The following is a 12,400-nucleotide window of genomic DNA, read 5'->3' on the forward strand; positions in this document are numbered from 1 at the left end:
TGGCTTATTTTACAGACATTGTTGGGAGATTATTGGTGAAGATTTAATCAAAGTTATTCTGTTTTGATGGAAAAATAAATATATTCCTCATGGGGTGAACTCTAGTTTGATTATGTCGTTGCCTAAGGTAAGAGGTGCCAATACTCTTTCCAATTTCAGACCTATAGGTTTAAATAATTTCTTCTTTAATATTTTTACTAAAATCTTAGCTACAAAGTTGGGAGATGTTTTAGATAACTTGATTTCTGAGGAGCAGGTGGCTTTTATGAAGGGTAGGAACATTCATGAAAATATTAATCTTGCTTCCGAAATGGTTAATGAATTGCAAATTAAGCGCAAGGATGACAACTTGGGGTTGAAGCTTGACATTACTCAAGCTTTTGACACAGTAAGTTGGTCTTTTGTCTTAGAGGTTTTCAGAAGATTGGTGTGCTTGGATCCTTTGTATTTTACAATCGGCTAGGATTTCTGTTCTCTTTAATGGGAGTCCGGAAGGTTTTTTCAAGATTGATAGAGGTCTTCGTCAAGGTGACCCTCTTTCTCCTCTTATTTTTGTCTTGATTGAAGATGTTTTGAGTAGAAATATTTCAAAACTTTTCAATGAAGGTAAAATGACTCGTATGGTTTCTCGAAAAGGTATTTCTGCTACTCACTTATTTTTTGCGGATGATATTATGATATTTTGCAAGGTAACATGAAGAGTTTGGGAAATCTGGTTGCCTTACTTGATTCTTATCAACAAGCTTCCGGTCAAACGGTTAGTAGACAGAAAAGTAACTTGTACTATGGTGGTGGGTCTTTGAATAGACGCAACACAATTTTTGATTTCCTTCAGATAAATGTAGCTTCTTTCCTTGATAGATATTTGAGTGTCAAAATTATGCCGGGAACAGTCAAGTATCAGTATATAAGCAATGAGGTGGAGAAAATAAAAACTCAACTTTCGGGTTGGAAGGGAAAGTCTCTTTCTTTTCAAGACAGGGTGGTTTTGGTGAAATCAGTGATTGCAAGCTATTCCATTCACAACATGGCAGTGTATAAGTGGCCTAAGAAGTTTATTCATTAGTGTGAAGTGGCGATTCGTAACTTCTTATGGACTAGTGATTCTGGAGTTCGGAGAGGCTTTCTGGTGGCTTATGACAAAATTTGTGCGCCATATGAGGAAGGTGGGATAGGCATTTCTCAAATGGGTTGCATGAATAAAGCTTTGTTGATGAAACTGTGGTGGAACATTAAAACTTCAAACAAGAGATGGGCGAATTTTTTTAGAGCTAAGTTTATCAACATGAAAGGTCATCTTGTTGGATACATCAAATCCACTATTCTGTCGGGGATAAAGTGAGTTTATAATGATGTTGAAAGGAATTATAGAATGCTGATTGGTGATGGGAGAGAAACTTCTCTTTATTTTGATCTGTGGTGTGGGGAGAATAGCATTGTTGATGCTTTGGGTGACAATTCTTTGGACCACTCCATTTTGGTTAGCGATATGCTAAACAATGGAATTTGGTCTCTTACATATTCTTGCCTTACTAACATGGTTAATGCAGGTATTGATGTGGCCAAATTACATGTTCTGCTTGGTGGTACTGATCGTTGGGTCTGGAAGCCAGAGTATAAAGGTGTTTTTACTGTGTGTTCAGCAAAACATATTGTGCGACGACATTATGATGAACTGGAAGGAGCTAAACTGTTGTGGAAGTTGAATTTACATCCTAAACTGGCGGCGCAAAATTGGAAGATTCTTAGAGGGGCATGTGCTACTTTAAATAAATTAAAAAGCAGATTTAAAATCTAGGTGATTAACAAGTGTTGCCTATGTAACAAAGATGAAGAATCGCTTGAGCATATTATCTGGTCGTGCGAGTTTGCGGTAAAGGCTTGGAGGTGGATTGAAGATATTTTTGGAATTAAGATGCATGAGAATATTTGTACAGCATACAAGGCATCCAAAGGTAAGTCTCGTATGTTTAAGGACTTATGGTTGTTAGCCATCACTGTCACAAGGTCGGAGTTATGGCTGACTAGAAATGATTTCACTTATAACAACAAGAAAGTGAGCTGGAGCTTTTTCCAAAAAAGGGTTTTTAACCGTGTGCATGAGTACTCAGTTAGATTGAAGGGAAATATGTGGAATTTGGTAGAAGACTTGAAGGTGCTGGATTTTTTCAGAGTTCTTCGTAGAAGAGTTAAGGTCATGGAGCCGGTAGAATGTTTTTGGGTTCCTCCTGAGCACAATGAGATTATGATTTGTTGTGATGGGGCATCTAGGGGTAATCCGGGAAGAGCTGGAGCGGGTGCTGTTGTGCGTGATTCCAATTCTAATGTTTTAAGAGCTATGAGTGTTGGTTTTGGTATCCAAACTAAATATTTGGCGGAGCTATTTTGTGTTATAGTGAGGTTAGAATGGGATGTTAAATTTGGTGTTGAAGATGCGTGCATCAAAACTGATTCTATGAGAGCTATTTTGGCATATTCAAGAGATATCAATGAGGTTCCTTGGTTTTTACGGAGTAGATGGGTTGCTGCAAGATCTCGTTACAATAATGTGCGTTTTTTTCACACTTATAGGGAGGTGAATTTTGCTGCTGATACGACGGCTAAAAGAGGTTGTTTGCTAAATAATGAGGAAGGAATAAGTTATGAGAATAAACCAGATTTCTTAAGGTCTATAGAATTACCGAATGTATCTTATTTTCGTTTTAATTATTTTGTAAGTTTTTTTGAGGTTCTCTGCCTCTCTTTTCTTTCAAACTAGTTGGTATTCTTAAGCTATTTATTAATACAATTTGGATTTACCAAAAAAAAAAAAAACAGGTGGGAATCTTTGTAACTTTCTTGTAATCATTACGTTTACTTTATATTAATGAGTATGATGTGTCTCTGTTACTTCTGAGTATGTTTGTGTGTAATGAAATGGTATATTGCCTGATATGTGTTGTCTCGTCTCCCTGCGATAAGTGCTTGTGTGAACCACGGATACTCCTAGGTTCCATTAGGGGCGGAACTGCAGCCAATATTATATAGGAGCGAAATTGCGGCCAATAATACCTATATAGGCCCAGATAGTTTTTTGGTGGCAGCTAGTGGCCAATATTACTATTTTATATACCATGGATCTATATATAGGGGAGGAATTGTAGTCAGTATTATCCACATATGAGCGGAATTGCGTCCAATAGTACATAAGAGGCCAAATAATTTCCAATATACTTTATATACATTATACAAATATTGTTAGAGCATTGCTCGGTCGAAATCGTATGTGTTGCTATCTCAAGCATGTTTGTCAATGTTAGTGATCAAAACTATAAGTCTTGATTTCTAGCCTATTTATAGATGTCTCGGACTAGGACATAGATAGTGTAGTTGAGCTTAGACCTCTCGACGTTCATCTCTTGAAGACGAAGAACTACTAAGGGGAGCTTGTGAAACTTCTTCGACAAAAGGTATGTGGAGACTTGAACTCATCTATCACTTGGAAAGTCTATTTCTACTATCTCCTATATTGAGACATAAGTCGTGTTACGATATAGTTTTCTCTATACACATTTGAGATTTCCAGCTGAGTATATCTCGCTTACATATTTCTCGAAATATGTGTTGGTAAGCTTTCGCTTCGACCAAGTTCATCTTATATCATGAGAAAATTGCCGAGTAACATCTTACATGGTTTGTGTGATACAATCATTTGATGTAAGCTTGGAATGTTTCGATAATGATTATTTCAATATCTTGAAAATTTCTTTGATACTAATAGTGTGTGAAAATGGCTATTGTCATTATAGAAGAATATTTCAATGATTGAAATAAAGGGTTGATAATGTAACCATCTTTGGATATAAGCATATATAGTGTGTTCGCACATTACTGTATAAATCCATAAACCGGGAGCCAAGAGTATGCATATGTGTGTATACGGAATTGGTGAAGGAGACAGGTTAAGTATGCGTACCCATACGCATATTGGCGGAAGTTCTCGAACCGAGAATTTCTGCTGAGTTTGTTTTTGGAAAACTCATAACTAGTCACCTTAAGTATGCGTACTCGTACGCATACTGGCGGAAGTTTTCGAACCGAAAATTTCTGCTGAGTTTGGAAACTTAACAAACTCAAATCCGGTTGCATAAGTACGCATACCCATACACATACTTAAGCTGGTTACTTTTTCAAATCGGTCAGTTCATGGACTTAAACATTTAAATCATAAGGAATGCAATCTTTGCAAACCGTGTCTATAATGTCCATGATTGATTCAAATGAATCAAACCGATTTGATTTCGATTATGTTCTCTAAACAATTGAACAACTTTTTAACTAGTTTCATTTGAGTCATTTGAACTAGTTATGATTAAGATGAATAAGATTGATATGCGAGTAATCATATGGCTAACCTCGGTTAACTATTTGTGAACCAACATGGTGTACATGTTTAGGTACGGTTACATAAACCTAAATGAGGGTACATTTCATTTCTGTGTAACAAGCTAAGTTCGATCTAACGGTTGAAAGATATTATCTTGGTTGAATCAGGTTTTTCATCTAACGATGATTATTGAATGCTTTGTTACTAAGCTAACATTGATTGCAAACCCTGATTTGAAAACTATATAAAGGAGAACTCTAGCAACTGGGAAGACTAATCCCCACACCTCCTGTGTGTTACTAGTTGCATAACTAGATTCGATTCTCCCTTAACCTTAGGTTTCTTCTCGAGACCCTGTAGGTTAACGACTTGAAGACTTTATTGGGATTGTGAAGCTAGACCCAACTATTATCTTTGTAGTTGTGTGATCTGATCTTGATGTTTCTATCGTGTTGAGTGCAATTGGAATAATTGGCTCGAGATTTTATATCTCCGATAAGCAAGATAGAAAAGTAATCACAAACAAACTTCGTCTCATCGTTTGTGATTCCGTAATAACTTGTTTCGCTAGTCGATTAAGTTTATTGTGAGGTGATTGATAATACTAGGTTGTTCTTCGGGAATATAAGTCCGGTTTATCAATTGGTTCATGTTCACCTTGATTTATCAAAAGACAGAACAAAAACTCTTGGGTATTTCTGTGGGATACAGATTTATTCAATCCTATAGACTTTTCTGTGTGAGACAGATTTGTCTATCAAGTCTTCGACTTTGGGTCGTAGAAATTCTTGGTTGTGGGTGAGATCAGCTAAGGGAATCAAGTGTGTAGTATCCTGCTGGAATCAGAGACGTAAGGAGCGCAACTGTACCTTTAATTAGTGTGATATTGATTAGAGTTCAACTACAGTCCAGTCCGAAGTTAATTGGCAGTAGGCTAGTGTCTGTAGCGGCTTAATACAGTGTGGTGTTCAATCTGGACTAGGTCCCGGGGTTTTTCTGCATTTGCAGTTTCCTCGTTAACAAAATTCTGGTGTCTGTGTTATTTCTTTTCCGCATTATATTTTGTTATATAATTGAAATATCATAGGTTGTGCGTTAAGATCAATCAATTATAATATCCAACCTTTGGTTGTTGATTTACATTGATTGACACTTGCACATTGGTTTTTGGTACCGTTCAAGTAACTCCTCTTATATTCAATCGGGCTCGCAAATTTCTATTTGCTGATTGCGGATTGAATTAAGAGTTAGAGATATTAAACTCTTTGATATACTTTATTCTAGATTGAGTCTGACTGTCTAGTTGATTCTCTAGAAAGTGTATTGAAGTAAGTCCTCTCAGATTGCCAAACGAATTGTTGGGTGTGGTTGTTAGACCCCCGCATTTTCAAATATGATCGGGTATTCTAGCGTTACTTCGGAAGAAATTCTGGTTTCATAGGGGGGTAAGGTCCGTTATGAGATTACTATGCGGAGGCGGGTTAGAGTAATCAACACTTTCTTATATATTCTAGATTTTTATGGTAGTATATGTATTCATGAGGAGTACACATTTCACGAGGATATCATAAGGTACATGAATTCATATTATCATTTGAAACTGAAGTTATTCTAGCACTGTCTTCTCTATTGAGTGGGACGAGATTATGATAATATATGTTTAGGTTGTTCTAATTTCACATCCGTAGATCATCTGGTGGTGGTCTTTTATAGATATTGCAATATGGTATGCAATATTTAGGGAGGTGAGTTATAGTAATCTTTTGTTGGGTGCTGGGTGCAAAAGTATTTAATTATTTCCTTTTAGTCGAACTATGAAGCATGTTAGTGATTACTTGAATGTTGTAATAGTTTTCATTGTGCGCCCCTTTGGGGATGATGTGCTCACTCAATTCCGACTTCCAGTTTCTGTGGAATATTAGTCAAGGTTCGTGAATTGAAGATTTGAGCTTGGATGAAGTCAATTCGTATGATGAATTATGTTATATCTACTTTGTAATTTTATTACAATTGAAATATACTCATTATTATATATGCATCATTTGAGAGATTTTCATATATGCATTCTCAGAGAGGGTTTAGGATTGGGATAAGCTTTGTTAAGTATCTCTAATATGATGCTTAAATCGATGGTTTGGATCCCTAATGTGAAAAGGCGGGGGTCTACCAACCACACCCAATATTTCGTTTGGGCAATCTGTATGGAATAACTCCAATATATTTCCAAGAGAATCAACTAGACAGTCAGACTCAATCAAGGAAAATACATCCAAAAGTTATATCTCAATTTCTCAAATCATTCTGCAATCGAACAGACAGAAATCTATGAGCCGGATTAATATGAGAAATAAATTGGATGGCACCAAAGATCAATATCCAAGCGTCAATCAATTTCAATCAAAATAACTTGGATGGCACCAAAGACCAATATCCAAGCGTCAACCAATTTCAATCAACAACCAAAGGTTGGATTCACCAATTGATTAAACTACGCACAACCTATGAAATTTCAAATATATAAAAATATAATGCGAAAAAGAAATAACACAGACACCAGAAATTTTGTTAACGAGGAAACCGCAAATGCAGAAAAACCCTGGGACCTAGTCTAGATTTGAACACCACACTGTATTAAGCCTTTACAGACTCTAGCCTACTACAAGTTAACTTCGGACTGGAATGTAGTTGAGCCCTAACCAACCTCACACTGATTAAGGTACAGTCGTGTTCCTTACGCCTCTGAATCCCAGCATGACTCTGCCCACTTGATTCCCTTATCTGATCTCACCCACAACTAAGAATTGCTACGACCCAAATTCGAAGACTTGATAAACAAATCTGTCTCACCCAGAAAAGTCTATTTAATAGATAAATCTGTCTCGCATAGAAATACCCACGCGTTTTTGTTCCGTCTTTTGATAAATCAAGGTGAACAAGAACCAATTGATACACCAGACTTATATTCCCAAAGAACAGCCTAGTAATATCAATCGCCTCACAATGATCTTAACCGTATGGTAGAAGAACAAGATATTATGGAATCACAAACGATGAGACGAAGATGTTTGTGACTACTTTTTATCTTACCTAGCAGAGATTGAATCTCGAGCAAATCTTAGACAAGATAGTACTAAATATGATAGAACAAAGTAATATCAGAGCACGCAATTACAGAGAAAATAGTTGGGTCTAGCTTCATAATCCCAGTGAAGTCTTTAAGTCTTTAACCTATAATGGTTTTAGAAAAACCTAAGTTAAAGGAGAATCGACTCTGGTCGCAACTAGTATCACAGGGGAGATGTGCGGATTAGGTTTCCCGGTTGCTAGAGTTCTCCCTCATACAGTTTTCAAATCAGGGTTTGCAATCAATGCTACCTTGGTAACAAAGCATTCAATATTCACCGTTAGATGAAAACCTGATTAGATTCAAGCTAATATCTTTCAACTGTTAGATTGAACTTAGCTTGTTACACACAAATGAAATGTACCTATATTTAGATATGGGTAACCGTACCTAAACGTGTACACTTGGTTGGCTCAACACTAGTTAACCGAAGTTAGCCATTTGAACACTTCCATATCAACCTTGTTCATCTTTATCACAACTAGTTCAAATGGCTCAAATGAAACTAGTTATAGAGCAATTATTTATATTCTCATGGAAGTATACAAGACACAATTGAAGCAAAATCGATTTTGATTCACGTGAATCAGTTCATGAACATTATAGCCACGGTTTGCAAAAGATTGCATTCCTTATTATATAAATGTATTTGTTCACGAATAAACCGATTTTATAACTTAACCCACTCAAGTATGCAAATGGGTACTTAGAGTTCCGGACTTGGTCTGTCCGCCAGTATGCAAAAGGGTATGCATACCGTCGTTCACGACCAAAATCAGTTGAATAAGTATGCAAACGGGTACGCATACTAAATTCCCGGACTTGAACTATTAATCCAGTACGCATACGGGTATGCATACTAAATTCCCGGACTTCAATTGTTAAACCAGTACGCATACGGGTATGCATCCTATGGTTCCCGGACTTGGAGTAACTTGCAACAGTTAGCATACAAGTACGCATACTGTGCTATATCCAATCAATGGTTAATTTTTGTAAACTTCATTTTAATCATTGAAACATTCTTAGAAAACGGGAATAGTTGTCTCAAACAAACTATTAGCTTCAAAGCAATTTTCAAGTGATCAATAGATCAATAAGAAACATTCCGATTCTACATTGAATGACCGTCTCACACAAATCATGTAAGATATTATCAGACGATTTTCACATGATCATCTTTTGACTTTCGTCAAGAATAAAAGATGAACTTGGCTAAAGCGAAAGCTTACCAACACATATTTCGAGAAATATCTAAGCGAGTTAAACTCATCTCGAAATATCAAATGTGTATAAAGTAAAGTCTATATAGCTATACAAAATTTTTCTCAATAGGATATAAAACATAAATAGACTTCTGAGTGATAGATGAGTTCAAGTCTCCACATACCTTTTGTTGATGAAGTTCCACAAGCTACCCTTAGTAGTTCTTCGTCTTCAATCGATGAACGCCATGAAGTCTAAAGCTCAACTACACATTCTATCATAATCTGAGACATAGCTATAAGTAGACTAGAAATCAAGACTTATAGTTTTGGAAACTAAACTTGACAAACAAGCTTGAGATAGCAACGCTTGCGAGTTCGACCGAGCAGTGCTCTAATATAACATTTCTGTAATTAGGTTGTTAAGTAAGTTTAATAAGTAGCTTAATTTTTGGGCGTTACACCAACTTTAACTTAACAAACCAGAAAACGATTCATTACATAAGACACCTTCACATCATGCTTAACTTTATTTACAAGTTCAAAACTCACAAATCTACACCAAAATACTGCAGAAGTTTTGAGTTTACAACTATTAAACAAAGATAAAATAAAGTATCTTTTACCAGTAAGATTACTACTGCTAATATCATTCCGAAAAATCCAACCAAAACATAAAAAATTGTATGTTCCCATCTCCAATAACACCAATAAATTTTCTTCAACACCAAAAACAAGATGCATAAGAAGAACCTCTATATATTTTCACAAAAGTAGTCTAAGAAACCCTAAAGAATTTAATCTCTAGAATTCCTCCTCCAAGGGTCCTTCTCATACTCTTCATATGATCATTATTGATCATTATCGTAGTCTATTTCAAAATCTTTATCTTCATAATAAAAATCATGGCCATTATACCATTGCTTAAAGCAGTAGATCCACAATCTTCATCCTCAATCTCTTTCTCATCATCCTCAGATTCTTCAACATCCTCTTCCAGGGTACTCTGATTAGCCTCAACAACCACTAGTTTACCATCAATATTTGACCCGGGTAGTCTCTTTTCCGCTAGATAGCACCGATACATCATATCCTCAACATGTTTATGTCTCTCTGTTTCACTACTATCTTCTTCATCGTCAACAACATCTACATTTCCTCTTTCTTCTTCGTCACTATCACTCTCAGTTGCACTTCTTGTCTTCCTACAATAGTGTATTCTATTTCCAGTTTTGCTTGTATCTCTCTTTCCTTCCTTGCACCTCTTGCATCACGTTTTCTCGCCCACAATCAAAATTCCTCACTGTTCTCAATTCTCTGACGATCAAATTCCTCTTCGTTTCTCTTTCTCCCTAATTTTTGATTCACAAAAGGTATCAACCTCTCGATTATAAGACTTGATAACGTCACAACTGCTTTTTCTGCATTCTTAAATTCTGGTGCAGAAATTGGTTGACCCTAAGCATTTTCGTTCCCCGCATTATTGCTTAATTCATCCATCCTAAAGTTTGTAACCTTTGGAGAGTTTCTTTTTTTTTGGAGATAATTAACGCTAATAGTGAAATTACGACCATTTAAGACGCATGGTTAAACGTAGTACGTTGGCGGATCACACCAATTTAATTTCTTACACATTTTTTTAATCAACATTGTTCCTCGTTAATTCCCACCCACTCATTATGTGTATCTAGATACTTCTCATCTTTAGATTTCCATGGTGTTAGAGCACTGCTCGGTCGAACTCGCAAGCGTTGCTATCTCAAGCTTGTTTGTCAAGTTTAGTTGATCAAAACCATATACTTGATTTCTAATCTACTTATAGCTATGTCTCGGGTCAGGATAAAATGTGTAGTTGAGCTTTAGATTTCACGACGTTCACCAATTGAAGATGAATATCTACTGAGGAGCTTGGAGGAACTTCATCAACAAAAGGCATGTGGAGAATAAACTTGTCTATCACTCAGAACTCTATTCTATTCTATCTTCTAATGAGACTAAATCGTATATTTTCATCTAATTGGATATTTTCTTAGTGGACTTGGGCTTTAGTCCCCATGTCCCATGTTGGGCTTGCCTTCCTTTTAGGGGCACACTAGCCCGACTAAGGGGTTTCATTTTTCATGTATCAACATTAGTCCCCTGACTATTGGGTCAATTGTTAAATGACCCAATAGTCATAAAAATCTTTTCGAACGTCTCTCCCTTCACGAGCAGTTGAGATGAGGATCCCTTCCTCCCTATTGATTCTATGATCATGGGCGACGCTTAACCTTCCATCGTGCGGATTTCGGTTTCTGTCGGTTGCCATTCCCTCTGCATAATTGTCGCGTTTAGTTCCTGAGGTTCTATATATATATAGGGCGGTTAATTTGTTTCCCCTCCATCTCTCTTTTTCTTCCATCCTTTTAAACGCACCCACATACTCGCCATGTCTAGCAGTTCGTCTGAAGAATCTAGTGAATCTGAAGGGACCGTGAACGAAGTTCCGAGGGGACCGAGTACTTGGAGTGGGATGAAGTCCTTTTACCTCCCCCAGCAGATGGTAAATCGTATACAATCGCGGAGTTTACAAGCGGGACCGCTCTGAAACGCGTTGAGGCTAAGGGAGCTCCGCGGAGGTAAGCGCGTTTTTCCTCTTGATGATGTTTTAGTTCCTCGCCTTATAAATCCTCCCGTATTACCTTACCCTTCTGCCCCAGGATGGCTCATGCAACTTGAGTCGGAGACTATAGATGCTTTCGCGTTTAAAACGGTGCCGCGAATGGCCATCCATCGTGGCGACTATGATATTCCCCTTATTGATATTCGGTCCAAGTCAAAAACTCATCCGGTGTGGCCGCATTGAGCATCCCATACACGCTCCAATCCCAGCCACGCGGCTTCCCTTCGTAGAGAGGGTATTGATGAAGCCATAAACTCGTCTCTTAAGCGGGAAATGAAGAGATGTATACGGGATATACCATGGCTTTTCTCGTTGGGTTCCTCCCGTTCATACCTTTTTTTACAGCGTGGGGAGAAGCAACCATCATTCTAGAGGACGTAGTAGCCCTTATAGTGCTACCAATCTACGGTAGTCATTCGTAGGACGAAGCGTTTGTTTATGGAGCGTTGAACGACAAGGACAGAGAGTTGTGTACTTATTTGTAGAAATGTAAGGACGATTCCCGTTGTGAATTGGTGCGAAAAGACCAGGTACCGCCAAAGCAGAGTGAGGGAAAGAAAGTTGTTGGCTCAGACAAGAAAGGGGGATCTTCATCTGTTGTGAAGGGGAAAGCTAAGTGGTTCGAAGAGAAGAAGGTTCCTTCAATGCGCCCAATGGGTGAACGATTATTGTCCAGCTTTTTCCGAGCATATGAGGCGATTCATGGCTCTTCAGCTCCTGAATGGGTTACTATAACTAATCGCCGTGCTTCCTTTCCTCTTTGTCTGAAATATTGGGCTCCACGGATAGTCGATGGAAAAGTTCTTCCCCCCAAGCGGAAAGAGAAAAATCCTCGCGCGTAGTTAGCCGCTTTTATTTTATTTTTTCTTTTTCATGATGTGTTTGAATACAGTCCCCAGGATACGATTAAGGGTGAACTCGTGCCGATGGCGGTGTTGCTGTCTCGCGGCGTCTCTTTCCCGCTTGTACCGATGTTCTTAGGTGGCTTGTATCGCCATATAGACTTGTTCTGTCGGGATCTTCAGACAGTGGGTTCGTCTCAC

General features: G+C 37.7%; 1 protein-coding gene across 1 annotated transcript; it reads left to right on the forward strand.

The window, feature by feature from the left end:
- The first annotated feature begins 1,915 nt into the window (after positions 1–1,915).
- Positions 1,916–2,758, forward strand: LOC113295012. The gene has a single exon (XM_026543374.1). The coding sequence runs from the start codon at positions 1,916–1,918 to the stop codon at positions 2,756–2,758; it is 843 nt and encodes a 280-aa protein (XP_026399159.1).
- Positions 2,759–12,400: the final 9,642 nt, after the last annotated feature.

This window comes from Papaver somniferum, chromosome 7 (assembly GCF_003573695.1).
Source record: "Papaver somniferum cultivar HN1 chromosome 7, ASM357369v1, whole genome shotgun sequence".
Classification (NCBI taxonomy): Eukaryota; Viridiplantae; Streptophyta; class Magnoliopsida; order Ranunculales; family Papaveraceae; genus Papaver; species Papaver somniferum.

Excerpts from the sequence above, each read along its gene's own strand:
- LOC113295012 (XM_026543374.1), top strand. The coding sequence starts at position 1,916 with ATGCATGAGAATATTTGTACAGCATACAAGGCATCCAAAGGTAAGTCT.